We start from the raw sequence: 18,167 nt of genomic DNA, 5'->3' as shown, positions 1-18,167 counted from the left end.
CCAACCAGCCTGTCCGGGGAGTGGGCATGGGGCCGTGCCAACCAGCCTGTCCGGGGAGTGGGCGAGGGGCCGTGCCAACCAGCCTGTCCGGGGAGTGGGCGTGGGGCCGTGCCAACCAGCCTGTCCGGGGAGTGGGCGTGGGGCCGTGCCAACCAGCCTGTCCGGGGAGTGGGCGAGGGGCCGTGCCAACCAGCCTGTCCGGGGAGTGGGCGAGGGGCCGTGCCAACCAGCCTGTCCGGGGAGTGGGCGTGGGGCCGTGCCAACCAGCCTGTCCGGGGAGTGGGCGAGGGGCCGTGTCAACCAGCCTGTCCGGGGAGTGGGCGAGGGGCCGTGCCAACCAGCCTGTCCGGGGAGTGGGCGTGGGGCCGTGCCAACCCAGCCTGTCCGGGGAGTGGGCGAGGGGCCGTGTCAACCAGCCTGTCCGGGGAGTGGGCGAGGGGCCATTCCAACCAGCCTGTCAGGGGAGTGGGCAAGGGGGTGTGGGGCCGTGTCAACCAGCCTGTCGGGGGAGTGGGCCTGGGGCCGTGCCAACCAGCCTGTCTGGGAAGTGAGCATGGGGGTGTGGGGCCGTGCCAACCAGCCTGTCCAGGGAGTAGACACAAGGCTGTGGGGCCATGCCAACCAGCCTGTTGGGGGAATGGGCAAGGGGGTTTGGGGCCGTGCCAACCAGCCTGTCTGGGAAGTGAGCATGGGGGTGTGGGGCCATGCCAACCAGCCTGTTGGGGGAGTTGGTGCAAGGCTGTGCCAATCAGCATGTCCAGGGGAGTGGGCACAGGTGAGCCCATGTGGGGGCGGGGGCGAGCGGACATGCCTACGCTCTGCAGGGCTGTTACCTGCTCGTGGTCGCAGAAGTAGCCGTCCAGCTTGTGCAGGTTGGGTGGGCACTGCAGAGAAAGAAAGGGGGTCTCCATGGGCCCTGCTTGCACACAGCTCTGCCAGTGCCCCGCCGCCATCCCAGCTCTGCCCCCCACCCCACAGCACACCCCACCAGTCCCCCTCAGTCCTAAGCCAGCACCTGCCCAGCAGGCACCCCCACAGCTGCTCCAGGGCCAGGATTGGGGCTCTGGCATTGGCCAGCTGGGAGCAGCGCCGCCAGGGGCAGGGCCGGGCGCAGCACAGCCTACGCGCTGGAGACAGTTTGCTCCAACGCCACCGCAGAGCTGCCAGGCGGGTGTCCTGACTGAGCTCCCGCCCCTGCCCCCAGCCCCCCTCACCTGGCTGGAGTCCCCAGTGCAGCTCTCCGGGATGTCGCACTCATTGACAGCTTCCCGACACGGTGTGCCCCGCGGCTCGTACTGAAAGAGACGGGAGCGAAGGTCATGACCGACGGGGTCCAGCATCTGCACTGCCGAGTCCCCGAGGCAGAACTCCCCCCTCCAGGCTGGCTGCAGCACCCGCACCACGTCCCGGCCAGGGCATGTACTCAGCCCCTCGGGGGCGACCCATATTGCAGCCCAGCGCTGTGACCTGGGTCCGGGCTCCTGGTGCTCTGCCTCCGGGGGGTCCTTTGGCGACTCACTCCCTGTGCAGGGAGGGGCCCGGGGGCTGGCTCTGTCCCTCCCCGCCCTGCAGCGGAGCCAGGATCCCAGCTCTGTGCTCTGCGTGGGAAGGCCAGGGCAGGGACTGGCTTTGGGTTGGTACCTCTGGCACATGAATGGTTCATTAATAACCTGTCCTGCCCCTGGAGGGTGCTGCCCTCTGCTGGAAGGGCCCTGCCCAGGCGCCTGTGACTGCGTCGCCCTCTAGTGCCCGCAGTCTGCATTAGCCGCTGGTAGGCCCCGGTCAGGGCCTCTCGCCAGTCTCACCTGGCAGCCTTTGCAGCAGAGCCCGTCGCTGCACATGGCATTGTGGGTCAGGGTGCATTTCTTGCAGCAGTTGCCGCCGCCCTTTGCACACTCCTGCCAAGGAGAGACATAAGCAGATGCCCGTGATGCCTGTGCCTAGGAGCGAATGTCCCGGGGTGGTCAGTGTGAGACACCACATCCTCCGGCTTGGGGGCTGTGGGGTTAAGGCTGAAATCCTCCGAGCAGCCAGCAATGCCTGCTCCCGAATCCCCCCCTCCCCGAGGCCCAGCACTCCCACTCTGACCTGCCCCGCCCCCCCCTCCCACTCTGACCTGCCCCGCCCCTGCCTCCCCAGTGCCTGAGCCCGACGGGAGCAGCAGGGCCAGACGCGGGAATCCTCCATTGCGTGTGACGTGTGTCTTCGCTCCCGCTGCACTGCAGGGGGTGGGGGCAGGCCCCAAGACATGGTAACAGCTCCAGCAGCCCCGGCCTCTCCCCACCTCTCCCTCAGCCCCACGTTACAACACCTGGTCCCTGATCAGGGTGGGGGGCAAGTGCCCAGCCCCCAATGTCCCCATCCCACAACTGTGCTCCTCCCCCGATGCCCTCCACCCCAGTGGCTCACGGGCAGACTGGGGGAACTGAAAACAGGCACCGCCCCTCCTGCGCAGCCCCTCACCGCAAGCGAGCCGCAGTCACATTCCTCTCCGGCCTGCACAAAGCCATTGCCGCACTCAGGGGGGTCCAGCAGCTGCAGGGGAGAAGAGAGAGGGGGAGATGGTTCCTGCAGCTTTCACTCCCTCCCTGGGCCCTGCCCAGGGCTCCCCATGTGACCGGGCAGGAGGGAGCCAGGCAGCTGGGGTGCAGGACCTGCTTCCAAGGCCTTCCTGGACCCGCCTCTCCTGTGCCGGGAAGCTGGGCTGGGCTCGTCCCCGGGAGCTCAGGGCCCCTTGGAACGGGAAGGGGCTGTGGCCACGGGAAATGCAGTCTGGGAGACGAGCAGCTGGCTCCTTTGCTGCCTGAGGCGAAGGCGGCAGGCTCTGGATACCACCCTGGCCCCACATACAGGAAGGGGGAACTCTCCACTCCAGCTCCCCGTCTGCTGGGGGCTTGGCAGGCTTCCAGTTCAGGAGCAAAAACCCTACCCTGCAAACCAGCACTTCTGGAGCCTCCGTAGCACCAGCCCAGGCACCCGCCCTGCCCTAAGGCGACCCCGCTCCTGGGGCCCTTTCAGACCTGGGCCTGTCTGCTCGGCCAGCTGGCCAGGGGCTCGTGTTCGGCTGTGGACACGTGTGGCCTAGGAGCTGGGAGGGAGCCCACGTCCCCCCCGCCCAGCGAAGGGGAACAGCTCTCGGGACTGTGCCGCCCGGGCCATGGCAGAGCAGCGCTGCCAGGGCAGGCAGGAGTCCAGCCCACAGGCCTGGCCGGGGGGGCGTTACCTTTAAGGGTTTGTTAAAGAGGCAGCTGCCCCCACCCTCCTGCAGGAACTGACTGTACTCCTCGATGCTGCAACGGGAGAACTTGCGCGGGAGATAATACCTGTGGGGAGGAGCCAGCAGTTACCGCTGCCATGGTCAGAGCAATGTGCTACGCTCCCTTCTCCTCCCCCACCCTCCGCCCAGCCAGGGCTATGACACTAAACTGGGAGGAGTGGTAGATACGCTGGAGAGTAGGGATCGGATACAGAGGGACCTAGACAAGTTAGAGGATTGGGCTGAAAAAAACCTGATGAGGTTCAACAAGGACAAGTGCAGAGTCCTGCACTTAGGACGGAAGAATCCCATGCACTGCTACAGACTAGGGACCGAATGGCCAGGCAGCAGTTCTGCTGAAAAGGACCTAGGGGTCACAGTGGACGAGAAGCTGGATATGAGTCAGCAGTGTGCTCTTGTTGCCAAGAAGGCTAACGGCATTTTGGGCTGTAGAAGTAGGAGCATTGCCAGCAGATCGAGGGACGTGATCGTTTCCCTTTATTCGACATTGGTGAGGCCTCATCTGGAATACTGTGTCCAGTTTTGGGCCCCACACTACAAGAAGGATGTGGAAAAATTGGAAAGAGTCCAGCGGAGGGCAACAAAAATGATTAGGGGGCTGGAGCACATGATTTATGAGGAGAGGCTGAGGGAACTGGGATTGTTTAGTCTCCAGAAGAGAAGACTGAGGGGGGATTTGATAGCTGCTTTCAACTACCTGAAGGGGGGTTCCAAAGAGGATGGATCTAGACTGTTCTCAGTGGTGGCAAATGACAGAACAAGGAGCAATGATCTCAAGTTGCAGTGGGGGAGGTCTAGGTTGGATATTAGGAAAAACTATTTCACTAGGAGGGTGGTGAAGCACTGGAATGGGTTCCCTAGGGCGGTGGTGGAATCTCCTTCCTTAGAGGTTTTTAAGGTCAGGCTTGACAAAGCCCTGGCTGGGATGATTTAGTTGGGGTTGTGTGACGAACTGGGACTGTTCTTGCTGGGGTGTGTGAATGCTGACAGGGGAGTGTGACTAGGATGGTCTGCATCGGGGGATGGGAGCCGGCCCAAGGGAACATACCTGAGCTTGTAACATGAGAACCCAGGAGGGGGTTGGAGGTCAGATGACTCCGGGGCCCGGGAAACTGAACAAAGGCTGTGGGAGGGGTCGCTGAAGGCAGAGTGCTGGAAGCAGGCTGGAAGGAGGCTGGAGAGATGGCTGGGAGGCAGAGATGGCTCTGACCCCCCAAGGGGGTGGGCTGGCATGCCCTGGGACCCCAAGCTGGACCTAACTGAGGGGGGGCCCTGTTGTCTGTGCCTGCAAGACCTGTCTTGGACTGTATTCCTGTCATCCAAATAAACCTTCTGCTTTACTGGCTGGCTGAGAGTCATGGTGAATCGCAGGAAGCCGGGGGTGCAGGGCCCTGAGTCCCCCAATACTCCGTGACAACTGGTGGCAGCGGCGGGATCTACTGCACCCCGTGGACGGCGCTTCCTGCAGTAAGTGACTGGGGAGCAGTAAAACGAAGGGGGATTGACGGGGACCAGGCACGCTGAAGAGTGGGAGAGAGACGGTTATTACCCCTGGGAGTGTGTGACCAGCGAGAAGGACTTTTGCAGTAACAGGGTCCCCTGGGGGGATCGCAGCGAGTGGTCCCAGGGGCGGAGGAGTCTGCAGCTCGACCCTGGCAGAGAGGTGGTGACCTCGAGAAGGGCTGGCACACTAGGGGTCCCCCTGGGAACTGGGGGGAGCTGTGAGCACACAGGCCGGTGAGTGGCCAGCAGGAAGATGTATGCCAAGCGGCTTAAGAGCGACCTGGTGGAGCTGTGCAAGCAGAGGCGGCTGCGCATTGGGAGGCTCACCAAAGAACAGCTCATTGCCCAGCTGGAGGCGGAAGATCGCGCGAATGAACTGATCCCTGTGTCTCAGGGAAGCAGCCTGGCAAATGCAGCGCAGGCACCAGTGTCTGTCCCAGCTGGGAGTGGTCAGCCCGCTGCTGAGGGCTTCCCGAGACCCCTCCTTCCTATGCCTAGGGGAAGGGTGGGGAGGAGCCCAGCAAATACCGAAGGCGCTGTGACCCCCCCGGCCAGCAGGGGGTCCCCCCGGCGAAGCTCGCCGGCCAGCAGAGGATCCTCCCGGCGACGTTCGGCATCCGGGGAGCAGAATTGGCTGGAATGGGAGAAAGAGCTAAAACTGAGGGAGCTGGAGGATCGTGAACAACAGAGACAGCATGAAGAGAGACAGCGTCAGCATGAACGGGAGGAGAAAGAGAGACAAAGACAGCATGAAGAGAGACAGAGACAGGAGAATGAGAGACAGCGTCAGCATGAACTGGAACTGGCGAGACTGAGGGGCAGCGAACCCCCGGCTGCGGTGAGTGAGGGGGGACCCAGGACTGCACGGAGCTTTGATAAGTGCATCATGGCCCCATACAAGGAGGGGGAGGACATGGATGACTTCCTGGAGGCCTTTGAGACGGCCTGCGAGCTGCACCGGGTTGATCCCGCGGACAGACTCCGGGTCCTTACCCCCTTACTGGACCCCAAATCCGTGGCATTGTACCGCCAACTGGGAGAGGCAGAGAAAGGGGACTACGAACTATTCAAAAAGGCCCTGCTACGTGAGTTTGGGCTGACTCCTGAGATGTACCGGGGAAGGTTCCGGAGTCAAGATAAAACCCCTGAGATCTCATATCTGCAACTAGCCGTCCGCATGGAAAGATACGCCAGCAAGTGGGCTGGTGGGGCCCAGACGAAGGAGGACCTGATTAAACTGCTGGTACTGGAGCAACTGTATGAGCGGTGCCCATCCGACCTGAGGCTGTGGTTGGTGGACAGAAAGCCAGAGAACCCGCGACACGCCGGGCAGCTGGCTGATGAGTTTGTAAAGAGCCGGTCAGGGGGTGGCAGGGAGGAGCCCCAAAGGAACAGGCCCGCCGTGATGCAGAGAGAGAGTCACCCTGGGACCTCCCAAAGAGGGAATATGGGGAATCCCCTCCCACGGGGAATGCCCAGCGTCAGGGACAACCGACCGGCTCGAGGGGACCCACAGGACATGAGCTGCTATTACTGCGGCCGAAGAGGCCACGTTCGGGCCCAGTGCCCCAAGCTCAAGGACAGACTGAGCAGACCGAACCCGCATAGGGTTAACTTGGTAGAGGCCCAGACGGACGAGGGGCAGGCTTCTCACGCAAGAGGGGCTGGCAGCTTATCAACTGCTCAAGAGAGAGAAGGGCCCCAGGCCAGCTCCTCTAGGGGGCTGGATGCCCCAGACTCAGGGTTTTTGGTTTATACGGTGGGCGCGGGGCTGTCCCTCCGGAGAGAGTACCTTGTTCCCCTGGAGGTGGATGGGAGGAAGGTCAATGGATACTGGGATACGGGCGCAGAGGTGACGCTGGCCCGGCCCGAGGTGGTGGCCCCAGATCAGGTGGTGCCCAACTCCTACCTGACCCTGACGGGGGTGGGCGGAACACCAGTCAAAGTGCCCGTGGCAAGGGTACACCTGAAGTGGGGGGCCAAGGAGGGCCCCAAGGATGTGGGGGTACACCCGTATCTGCCCACTGAGGTATTGATGGGGGGGGACCTGGAGAACTGGCCAAGCAACCCCCAAAAGGCACTGGTTGTGACCCGCAGTCAGAGCCGGCGAGGGGCCCTGCGCCCTGGCCTTGGGGGGGGTGCCTTGCCTGAGGCGCAGGACCCTAACCTGGTGGGGAGGGAACGCCCAGGGACGCGGCTCAGGGAGGCTGCAGCTTCGGACCCAGCGGGCGAGAAAGAGCAGGTGGCCATCCCTGTCCCAGCTGCTGAGTTCCAGGCCGAGTTACAGAGAGACCCCTCCTTGCGGAAGATAAGGGACCTGGCCGACCTCAATGCGGTACAGACCATGGAACGAGGTGGCCGGAAAAGGTTCCTGTGGGAGAAGGGGTTCCTGTACCGAGAATGGGCTCCCCCAGGGAAAATGGAGTCAGGGGGGATCAGGAGGCAGCTGGTGGTACCCCAGAAGTATCGCCGCCAGCTGCTGTGCCGGGCCCATGACATTCCCCTCTCAGGGCACCAGGGAACCTGGCGTACCCAGCAGAGGCTGCTACGGAGCTTTTACTGGCCTGGGGTCTTTGTTACTGTCCGACAGTACTGCGGATCCTGTGACCCCTGTCAGAGGGGGAGGAAGGCCTGGGACAAGGGGAAAAGAGCTTTAGGACCCTTGCCCAGCATAAAGGATCCTTTCCAGAGGGTGGCCAAGGTTAAAAGGGCGGCTCTAAACCAAGAGAGCCCAAAGCACAGACCTCCAGACTGGAGCGCTGGGAGAAGACCACAGCCCAGTTGGAACCCCAGAGGTATGGGGGTGGGAAAAGGGCCCAGGCCGCATAAACCTTCCCACATGCGAACTGCGAGTGCCATCAAGCACCCCGACCTAAGGGGGGGCGTGGAACGGAAGGGGCCTGGTGTAATTCTCACCAAGGAACTGGAGGGATGCGGGGGCATCCATGGGAACGGGGGTAGGTTCGAACTTCCCCGGGTCACTGGCTAAAGTGACCCTGCTCAGTTCGGTCTCGAAGGGGGGAGAGATGTGACGAACTGGGACTGTTCTTGCTGGGGTGTGTGAATGCTGACAGGGGAGTGTGACTAGGATGGTCTGCATCGGGGGATGGGAGCCGGCCCAAGGGAACATACCTGAGCTTGTAACATGAGAACCCAGGAGGGGGTTGGAGGTCAGATGACTCCGGGGCCCGGGAAACTGAACAAAGGCTGTGGGAGGGGTCGCTGAAGGCAGAGTGCTGGAAGCAGGCTGGAAGGAGGCTGGAGAGATGGCTGGGAGGCAGAGATGGCTCTGACCCCCCAAGGGGGTGGGCTGGCATGCCCTGGGACCCCAAGCTGGACCTAACTGAGGGGGGCCCTGTTGTCTGTGCCTGCAAGACCTGTCTTGGACTGTATTCCTGTCATCCAAATAAACCTTCTGCTTTACTGGCTGGCTGAGAGTCATGGTGAATCGCAGGAAGCCGGGGGTGCAGGGCCCTGAGTCCCCCAATACTCCGTGACAGGTTGGTCCTGCTTTGAGCAGGGGGTTGGACTAGATACCTCCTGAGGTCCCTTCCAACCCTGATAGTCTATGATTCTATGTGCCCTCCGCACAGTCTATTTCCTACACACTGCGTCCTGCCCAGCTCAGCAGGAGACACGCACTAGATGCCTAGAGTCATTCGCAGCCCTGGAGTGCCGGGGGCTGCAGGCCAGTCCCTCTGCTGAGGCTCCTGCAGCATCAGCCGTGAGAGCAAGGCAGTGGATGCCCCATGGGGTCAGGCTGGACTGCCACATCCTGGCTGCTGTGGGCTTAGCTCGGTCCCTCAACAGCGCATAGCGAGGGTCACACACCAGCCCAGGGCAGACTGTAGGCTGGGAGGAGGCTCTCTGAGCACAGAACAGGCGAACTGAACATGTGGCAGGCCAGCCTAGGAGCCGTGCTGGCCAGGAGCCGCTCTGCACAGCAACACCAGCGAGATCAGCTAGTGAAGCGGGCGGTCCCGGCCTCACCAGCCAAGCCGAGCGTCTCTCTGTGCTTCAAGAGTGACCTACTCTTGGACAGCAGGGGGTGCAATGTGCAGTGTACTCTGGGGCACTGCCCCTTGTGTGCCCCATGCCAGCAGAGGTGCCCTTCATGTACCTTCATGGCAGCAGCTGGTGATCAGCAAATGCCCTGCCCAGGGCTCAGAAATGGCTGGTGCCACCCATATGTTTTACCAGCACATCTGTGAGCCCACTGCCATCTTGTCCCACCCCCATCGGCTCCAGGCGCCAATCAGAGCTGCTGTGCATGCCGATGGACAGCTGGTCCCTGCTCTCACCCACTCCCTCCTTGGCTCAGATTCCCGGGACGCCAAGCCCCCCCTCGCCCACTGACCAGAAGGGAACTCACCCCGTGTCTTCCATGATGCAGCCCAGCCAGGAATCTGGACACCGGCAGTCCCCTGCGGAGAGACGGGACAGCGCTTTAGGGAACCCCAGCCCTTGCCGTGCCGTCATGGGGCCAAAGCGCAGGCACTGAGCCCCCCGGTAACTCCGCCGGAGGCATCTGGAAAGAGCCTCCCCCCTGGCGCTCCCCAGGCCGTACCTCAGCAATGGGGACACGTCACCCCCTTCTGTCATTTCAGGATGCAGCCCCAAACTGGCTTCCTAAATCCTCAAAGCCAGGATTTGCGAGTTTGCTGCTCGGCCTGGGACACTGCCCCATCCCGAGCGCAATCTGACCCCCGCCCTCAGGGCTGAGCCCCCCAGAGTGTACATGCTGGCAATGGGGCCATCCCACCCCCAGCTCTGCAGCCTGTTCCGGAGGCGCCTTGCACCTTGGAAAGAGTAGTGGGCACGTCTCACTGCCCCTGCGCCTGACCCTCCAAACCCCTGCTTAGCCCCATCATCCCAGCCACCCGCCCCAACACAGCCTGCTTTGCCCCTAGTCAGTCACTTCTAACCCCCGCCACTCCCCGGCCCACCGCACACCCGCAGCCAACCTGTGCCCACACACTCCACCTGTACCCATCCACGGACTGGCCTAGCTGTGCCCTGCTTCGCACAGGCCCAGCCCCTGGCAGGCCAGCAGCAGCCTGTGCCCTTGCACACCCGCCGACTGCACGGCAGTGCCGGCTGCTCTTGGCACCCCGTGCCCGTGTCAGTGCCAAACATTCAGCCCTCTGCACGCTCGGCGCTGTACCTGCGGCACGCCGCTGCTTGTTCCACATCATGCCGACGTTCTGCCCGAGGGTCTGAGCGAGAGTCACAGCCATGGCACCGACGTTCCCGTACTGCTGGGGCGGCGAGAGAACGGCAAAGCCATCAGAGCTGCTGGGAGGGGAGAGACACCAGCAGCCCCCGTCTGTGTGCTCGTCCCCTGGGCTCCCTGAGCTCCCACCAGCCCCTTCACAGCCCCGTATCCATCAGGTTCCAGCCCCCCTGCCAGATCCTGCAGCCCCACAACCTCCCAGAACCCTGCCCCACAATCCCATCCTCCCCTCCCCCGGATCTTGCAGCCCCACAACCTCCCAGAATTGTGCCCCACAATCCCATACCCCCCAGATCCCACAATCTCCCAGAACCCTGCCCCACAATCCCATCCTCCCCTCCCCCAGATCCTGCAGCCCCACAACCTCCCAGAACCCTGCCCCACAATCCCATACCCCAACCCCCGGATCCTGCAGCCCCACAACCTCCCAGAACCCTGCCCCACAATCCCATACCCCACCCCCTGGATCCTGCAGCCCCACAACCTCCCAGAACCCTGCCCCACAATCTCATACCCCAACCCACGGATCCTGCCACCCCACAGCCTCCCAGAACCCTGCCCCACAATACCATTCCCCCCCTCCCCCGGGATCTTGCCACCCCACAACCTCCCAGAACCCTGCCCCACAATCCCATTTGTCCCCTCCCCCAGATCTTGCAGCCCCACAACTTCCCAGAACCCTGCCCCGCAGGTCCCAATACCTCCCAGAATCCTGCCCCACAATCCCATACCCCTCCCCCCGGATCCTGCAGCCCCACAACTTCCCAGAACCCTGCCCCACAATCCCATACCCCTCCCTCCAGATCCTGCAGCCCCACAACCCTTTACAATCCTGCCCCTCAATCCCATGGCCTCCCAGTGCAGTCCACAGCCCCTCAGTATCCTGCTCTGTAGCCCAACACCCTCCCACTGCTCCCCACACCTCCTATCTCCAAGGGGGAGGCTGTGTTTGGCTGAGGGTCAAAGCTGCATGCAGAGGACCATGTTCCCTCCAAGCCCCTGGACTCCTCTGCCCCAGAACAGGCAGGACTCTCTTCCCCACCCACCTCATTGACACCCCCACCCCGGGTGAGGGAGCAGATCCCTCCCACGTAGGCCGTCCCACTGCGGCTGCTCTGGAACGTCCTCCCGCTGCAAGGGAACAAGGAGAGAGGAGGTGAGTGGTAGCAGCCCAGCTGCATGGCTCTTAGTGTCACTAGCACCCAAGGGCTCAGCCTTGGCTGGGCTTGTGAAAGGAACCTTCCACGGAGGAGGGAATGGAAAGACAACACGACTCTCCTGTCGAAAGACAGGCCTGGGAGCCAGGACTCCTGGGTTCTCTTCCTGGCTCTGCCGCTGACTAACAGCTTCAGGCTTCCCCCTCCATGTCTCATAGACCCATACACTTAAGGCCAGAAGGAACCATCATGATCATCTAGTCTGCCCTCCTGCACATCACAGGCCCCAGAACTTCACTCACTCACTCCAGTAACAGACCCCTAACCTCTGGCTGAGTTACTGAAGTCCTCAAATCATGGTTTAAAGACATCAAGCCAAATTACGGAGAACCCACCATTTACACTACTTCAAACCAGCAAGTGACCCGTGCCCCATGCTGCAGAGGAAGGTGAAAACCCCCCACTGTCTCTGCCAATCTGACCGGGGGGGAAATTCCTTCCCAGCCCGATATGGTGATCAGTTAGACCCTGAGCATGTGGGCGAGACCCACCAGCCAACACCTGGGACAGAATTCTCTGTAGTAACTCAGAGCCCTCCCCATCTAGTTAGTGTCTCATCACCAGTCATTGGAGATATTTGCTAATAACAGGTGCACATGGGCCATATGCCACTGTAGGCAGTTTCATCATCCCCTCCCCTCCATACACTTATCAAGCTCAGTCTTGAAGCCAGTTAGGATTTTGCCCCCATTGCTCCCCTTGGGAGGCTGCTCCAGAACTTCACTCCTCTGATGGGTAGAAACCTTCGCCTAGTTTCAAACCTAAGCTTGTTGATGGCCAGTTTAGAGCCATTTGTTCTTGTGTCCACAGTGGCGCTTAACTTAAATAATTCCTCTCCCTCCCTGGTATTTATCCCTCTGATATATTTATAGAGAGTGATCAGATCTCTCCTCAGTCTTTGTCTGGTTAGGCTAAACAAGCCAAGTGCTTTGAGTCTCCTCTCCTAAGGTAGGTTTTCCATTCCTCGGATCATCCTAGCAGCCCTTCTCTGCACCTGGTTTGAATTAATCTTTCTTAAACATGGGAGACCAGACTTCCACAGGGTGTTCCAGATGTGGTCTCACCATTGCCTTGTATAATGTCAATAAAACTTCCCTGTCTCGACTGGAAATACCTTGCCTGATGCATCCTAGGATCACATTAGCCTTTTTCACAGCCGCGCCACATTGGCAGCTCATAGTCCTCCTGTGATCAACCAATATACCAGGTCTTTCTCCTCCTTCGTCACTTCCAACTGAGAAGTCCCTCACTTATGGCAGAAGTTTTTGTTGTTTAGTCCCTAAATGCATGACTTTGTACTCTGCACTATTCAATTTTATCCCATTTCTATTACTCCAGTTTTCAAAAGTCATTCAAATCTTCTTGTAGGATACTCCAGTCCTCCTCCCAACTTCCTGTCATCTGAAAATTTAATCGGCACACTCCACTTTCTGTGCCAAGGTCATTGAAAATGTTAAATAAGTTTCATCCCAGGACCAATCCTGGAGGAACTCCACTTGTAACCTCCCTCCAGCCTGACAGTTCACCTTTCAGTATGACCTGCTCTAATCGCCCCGTTAACCAGTTCCTTACTCACCTTTCAATACTCATATTAACCGCCATCTTCTCCAAATTAACCAATAATTTCCCATGTGGAACTATATCAAATGCTTTACTGGAATCCAGATGGATGAGATCTACTGCATTTCCTCAGTTTCCCCATCTATAAAATGGGGACGATGACCCTGCCCTACCTCATGGAGGACTGTGAGGATTAGTTAATCAGAGTTAAAATCACAAAGAGTATTCTCAACATGAGCCTCTCCCAGCAGGGGGCGCTGTGGGGAGCAAGGTAGGGGCATTGGCTGTGGGGGAGCTCTGGGCTACTCCAGTTCCGGCTTCTCCCAGCAGGGGGCACTGTGGGGAGTAAGGTAGGGGCATTGGCTGTGGGGGAGCTCTGGGCTACTCCAGTCCCGGCTTCTTCCAGCAGGGGGCACTGTGGGAAGCTGGGCAGGAGCACCAGCCATGGGGGAGCTCTCGGCTACTCCAGTCCCGGCTTCTCCCAGCAGGGGGCACTGTGGAAAGCGGGGCAGGAGCACCAGCCATGGGGGAGCTCTCGGCTACTCCAGTTCCAGCTTCTCCCAGCAGGGGGCACTGTGGAAAGCGGGGCAGGAGCACCAGCCATGGGGGAGCTCTCGGCGACTCCAGTCCCGGCTTCTCCCAGCAGGGGGCGCTGTGGAAAGCGGGGCAGGAGTGCCGGCTGTGGGGGTAGTGAGGAGGGCCGCACGGCCGTCCCGGCTCTCACGAGAAGAGGTGAACAGCATCGCTCTGCTCCGGCAGCGCCTCCGTCCGGTATCTCATGAAGTCACTCAGCGTCTGCAGCGAATCCTCCCCCACGTGGATCTTGTCTTCGGAGGCCCACGTTTCCATGGCCACCAGCACGATGCGCGTGTTCAGCTGCTCCTTGTATATCTGCAGTGGCAGAGGAAGGGAGCAGGCCATTACCGTCCCAGCAGCCTTTGCAACCTCCCCAGGCTCCTGTGACATGAGAGCTGTGCATGGCCCTCCCCAGGCACCCCTGCTCTCTCAGCGGGGAAGGGCCCTACGTCCCTGTCCCCCCCCCACGCACCCATCCAAGCAGGTCAGCCGGCAGCGGGAGAGGCAGCGAGCCGGATGTCCCCGTACAGTAGGGTTACCATATTTCAGCAAGCAAAAAAGAGGACGGGAGGAGCCCCGCCCCCGTCCTGCCCTAGCCCCGCCCCTCCCACTTCCCGCCCCCCTCAGAACCCCCAACCCTCCCCCCGTTCCTTGTCCCCTGACTGCCCCCTCCTGGGACCCCTGCCCCTAACTGCCCCCCAGGACTCCACCCCCTACCTAAGCCTCCCTGCCTCTTGTCCCCTGACTGCCCCCTCCTGAGACCCTCCCCCCATCCTAACTGGCCCCCTAGTACTCTACCCCCTACCTGTACCCTGATTGCCCCAACCCTAATCCACACCCCCACCCCCAGACAGACCCCTGGGACTCCCACACCCCATCCAACCACTCCCTACCCCCTGACAGCCCCCCACCCCAGAACTCCTGACCCATCTAAACCCCTCTGCTCCCTGTCCCCTGACTGCTCCGATCCATCTCCCCACCCCTGCCACCTGACAGCCCCCCCCAGAACTCCCAACCCCCCCGTTCCTTGTCCCCTGACTGCCCCCTCCTGGGACCCCTGCTCCTAACTGCCCTCCAGAACCCCACTCCCTACCTAAGCCTCCCTGTTCCTTATCCCCTAACTGCCCCCTCCTAAGACCCCCCCCCCAAACTGCCCCCCAGGACCCTACCCCCTACCTGTACCCTGATTGCCCAAAACCTTCTCCACCCCCCCAAAAAGCCCCCCCCCGAACTCCCGACCCCCCCCCCCCGTCTCTTGACTGCCTCCTCCAAAATCTCCCTGCCCCTTCTCCTGCCCCCTGGCCCCCTTACCCCGCCGCTCAGAACATGGTGTTGGGCTCTGTACGAGCCGGACACGTGGCTGCACTCCCCAGCGCAACACAAAACCCGGTCCCTGCCCCCGCACAGTGCTGCCGGAGCGGGGCGCTGGGCTGCAGGGGAGGAGGAGCTGCCGAGGCCGATGCAAACGGCCCGGCAGGCCGTCCGGCTCAGAATGGGGGGGGGGGAGCTCTACGGCTGCTCCGGAGTCCAGCCCGGCAAGCTGCAGGGGAAGGGCTCTGGCTGCCAGAGCCCCATGCGAGAGGCTGACTTTCCTGCAGCCCTCCCAGCCGCTCACTCTGCATGGGGGGGAAATCCCGGACATTTTGAGTGATTTACAAATTCCCCCCCGGACGCTATTTTTAACACAAAAAGGAGGACATGTCCGGGTAAATCCGGACGAATGGTAACCCTACCGTACAGCCAGCACTCACCATGTCCGCCAGGTTCACCACAGACTTGGCAAAGTTGCTGGTGAGGACCACAGACCGGCGCATCTGTTCGAACTGGAAAAGAACACACACAGGAGAGCAATGGAGGGTGGTTCTCACCCACCCGCCACAGCGCCCCCCGCTGGGAGAGGCCAGGGCTGAAATATCTGGGAGCTCCCCCCACAGCCAGCGCCCTGCCCTGTTCCCCACAGCGCCCCCCGCTGGGAGAGGCTGGGGCTGGGAGCTCCCCCCACAGCCAGCGCCCTGCCCCGCTGCCCACAGCGCCCCCCGCTGGGAGAGGCCAGGGCTGAAATATCTGGGAGCTCCCCCCACAGCCAGCGCCCTGCCCTGTTCCCCACAGCGCCCCCCACTGGGAGAGGCCGGTGCTGGGAGCTCCCCCCACAGCCAGCGCCCTGCCCCGCTGCCCACAGCGCCCCCCACTGGGAGAGGCCGGTGCTGGGAGCTCCCCCCACAGCCAGCGCCCTGCCCTGTTCCCCACAGCGCCCCCCGCTGGGAGAGGCCAGGGCTCTGGGAGCTCCCCCCACAGCCAGCGCCCTGCCCTGTTCCCCACAGCGCCCCCCACTGGGAGAGGCCGGTGCTGGGAGCTCCCCCCACAGCCAGCGCCCTGCCCCGCTGCCCACAGCGCCCCCTGCTGGGAGAGGCCGGGGCTGGGAGAGGCAGGTGCTGTGCCCTGGGTAGTCTGTTGTGTTCAGCCTGCCTCTGGCCCTGAGCACAGCTGAGACCCCAGCTGGCCCCAGGGCCGGGCCGTCCCCTCTCTGCAGGGGAGTGGGGCCCCGGGCCACGCACTCACCAGCTGATGGTCATTGACCACCACCAGCTCGATGTACTTGGTCTCGCTGTGCACGGTGTGCTGGGCTCGCCGCACCTGGGGACGCAGAGAGAGACGTGAGCGGGAGCGCGGAACCAAGGGGACCCGCTGGGCTGCTGGACACAGACAGGGCCCACGGGCCCCTCTGGGGACACGCGCCCCAGGCCACCGGCCCAGCCAGCCTCTCGCTGGGACTGAACAGCCCTTTGGTTCCTTGCCAGTCCGGGCCCTGCGCGGCTGGCCCTGGAAAGCTCAGCACCCGTCCCTCTATCCCATAGCCCCCAGCTCCCCTCCCCCGGCCCCTGAGCCCTCAGTTCCCCTCCCCACTTCCCCTGAGCCCCCAGCTCCCCTCCCCCGGCCCCTGAGCCCCCAGCTCCCCTCCCCCGGCCCCTGAGCCCTCTGCTCCCCCTCCCCACTTCCCCTGAGCCCCCAGCTCCCCTCCCCCGGCCCCTGAGCCCTCTGCTTCCCGGCCCCACTTCCCCTGAGCCCTCAGCTCCCCTCCCCACTTCCCCTGAGCCCCCAGCTCCCCTCCCCCGGCCCCTGAGCCCTCTGCTCCCCCTTCCCCTGAGCCCTCTGCTCCTCCTCCCCCAGCCCCTGAGCCCTCAGCTCCCCTCCCCACTTCCCCTGAGCCCTCAGCTCCCCTCCCCACTTCCCCTGAGCCCCCAGCTCCCCTCCCCCAGCCCCTGAGCCCTCAGCTCCCCCTCCCCACCCCTGAGCCCCCAGCTCCCCTCCCCCCGCCCCTGAGCCCTCTGCTCCCCCTGCCCCTGAGCCCTCTGCTCCCCTCCCCACTTCCCCTGAGCCCTCTGCTCCCCCTCCCCACTTCCCCTGAGCCCCCAGCTTCCCTCCCCCCACCCCTGAGCCCTCTGCTCCCCCTCCCCACTTCCCCTGAGCCCTCTGCTCCCCCTCCCCACTTCCCCTGAGCCCCCAGCTTCCCTCCCCCCACCCCTGAGCCCTCTGCTCCCCCTCCCCACTTCCCCTGAGCCCTCTGCTCCCCCTCCCCCTGCCCCTGAGCCCTCTGCTCCCCTCCCCCTTCCCCTGAGCCCCCAGCTCCCCTCCCCCCCACCCCATAGTGCTCAGCTCCCCTCCCCCAGCCCCTGAGCACTCCGTTCACCCCGCCCCAGCCTGGCTGGCTGAGCAGTGCCCCTACCTGCCGCCTCCTCCGCCGTCTGGGCAGGGGGTCTGGGCCGTGGTGACGCAGGGCAGCAAACAGGCAGCCTCGGGGCAGAACACAGCAGGGTCAGGTGGGGGTGATGATGGGGCTGGCAGGCAGGGCCGAGGCAGATGGTCCCAGGGCTGGATCCTCCAGCCGGGGACAGGGGGGTCCAGTGGGAGGCAGAGCCAGGGCCGCCTGGGGGGGGGGGGCGGGGCAAGTGGGGCAATTTGCCCCAGGCCCCGCAGGGGCCCCCACGAGAATATAGTATTCTATAGTATTGCAACTTTTTTTTCTGAAATTGCTTTGCCCCAGGCCCCCTGAATCCTCTGGGCGGCCCTGGGCAGAGCCAGGGCTGTTGCTGGGCAGGGTTGGCTAGAGGAAGCGCCAAGGTGGAAATGACCAGGTGTGATGATGTGGGAACTTTTTGCAATACTTTGTATGACTCCTATGTGTGCCTGGCCTGGGAACAGCTGGGAACAGGTTTGCTCTCCAGGCAGGCTAAGAGACACTGGTTGGGGGGGGCGGTTGCTTTGATCGGACTGACCGGTCCTTAAAAAGGACTGGCCAAGGCCGACCCATATCAATACAAAATCCAAGACGACCCCATGGAAAACCCACTCACCAAGACATTGACATTCAGCAACCTACTGCCCAGAGGGAGGGGGCTTTTCCTGCCTCTCAGCAGGGAAGCGGAGCAGAGACCCCTGCTCCAGAACAAAGGGCTCGGAGCGAGGTGGGGGCTCTGCAAGGCACTTGGGGGCCCTCTCCCCTGGGAACTGACTAAGAAGAAGTCAGAGAGACAAAGCCTGCAAATGGAGGTCACTGCAGCTTGGCAGGGCTCTGGGCTGGTCAGAATGGACAATGCTTTAATCTGCAGTTCTCGGGGCTTCCCTAAGGGCTCCCTGTGCTGGGTGCCAGCTGACTAATCACCCCCCTGTTCTGGGGAGCGTCACTGGGAATACCTGGGGAGGGGCATCAATCCCGGCTGAGGGGCAAGTCCCTAACCAGAGACCGTGGCAGTGGGATTGGCTGAGCAGAGTGCCCGAGGTGACCCCCAGAGGACCAGGCTCA

At 62.5% G+C, this 18,167-nt stretch overlaps 2 protein-coding genes across 4 annotated transcripts in view; one reads left to right on the top strand and one right to left on the bottom strand.

Moving 5' to 3' along the window:
* LOC135977343 (uncharacterized) overlaps window positions 1-18,167 on the top strand; it is a 371,747-nt gene that overhangs the window by 26,260 nt on the left and 327,320 nt on the right. The window lies entirely within an intron of this gene.
* The window catches only part of ADAM11 (ADAM metallopeptidase domain 11), a 65,379-nt gene that overhangs the window by 12,360 nt on the left and 34,852 nt on the right, over window positions 1-18,167 (bottom strand). For all 3 annotated transcript variants that reach the window (XM_065577764.1, XM_065577763.1, XM_065577765.1), the window contains exons 8-19: window positions 17,091-17,158; window positions 15,926-16,000; window positions 15,118-15,189; window positions 13,515-13,681; window positions 11,060-11,144; window positions 9,945-10,035; window positions 9,153-9,204; window positions 3,224-3,323; window positions 2,464-2,535; window positions 1,806-1,898; window positions 1,215-1,295; window positions 834-884 (exon numbers count right to left, since the gene is read on the bottom strand). In XM_065577764.1, the coding sequence (XP_065433836.1) occupies window positions 834-884; window positions 1,215-1,295; window positions 1,806-1,898; window positions 2,464-2,535; window positions 3,224-3,323; window positions 9,153-9,204; window positions 9,945-10,035; window positions 11,060-11,144; window positions 13,515-13,681; window positions 15,118-15,189; window positions 15,926-16,000; window positions 17,091-17,158 (1,007 nt within the window). The remainder of the gene's footprint in view (window positions 1-833; window positions 885-1,214; window positions 1,296-1,805; window positions 1,899-2,463; window positions 2,536-3,223; window positions 3,324-9,152; window positions 9,205-9,944; window positions 10,036-11,059; window positions 11,145-13,514; window positions 13,682-15,117; window positions 15,190-15,925; window positions 16,001-17,090; window positions 17,159-18,167) is intronic.

This window comes from Chrysemys picta, chromosome 24, assembly GCF_011386835.1.
Source record: "Chrysemys picta bellii isolate R12L10 chromosome 24, ASM1138683v2, whole genome shotgun sequence".
In the NCBI taxonomy this organism is placed as follows: Eukaryota; Metazoa; Chordata; order Testudines; family Emydidae; genus Chrysemys; species Chrysemys picta.
This window is presented reverse-complemented; position numbering and strand designations above follow the sequence as displayed.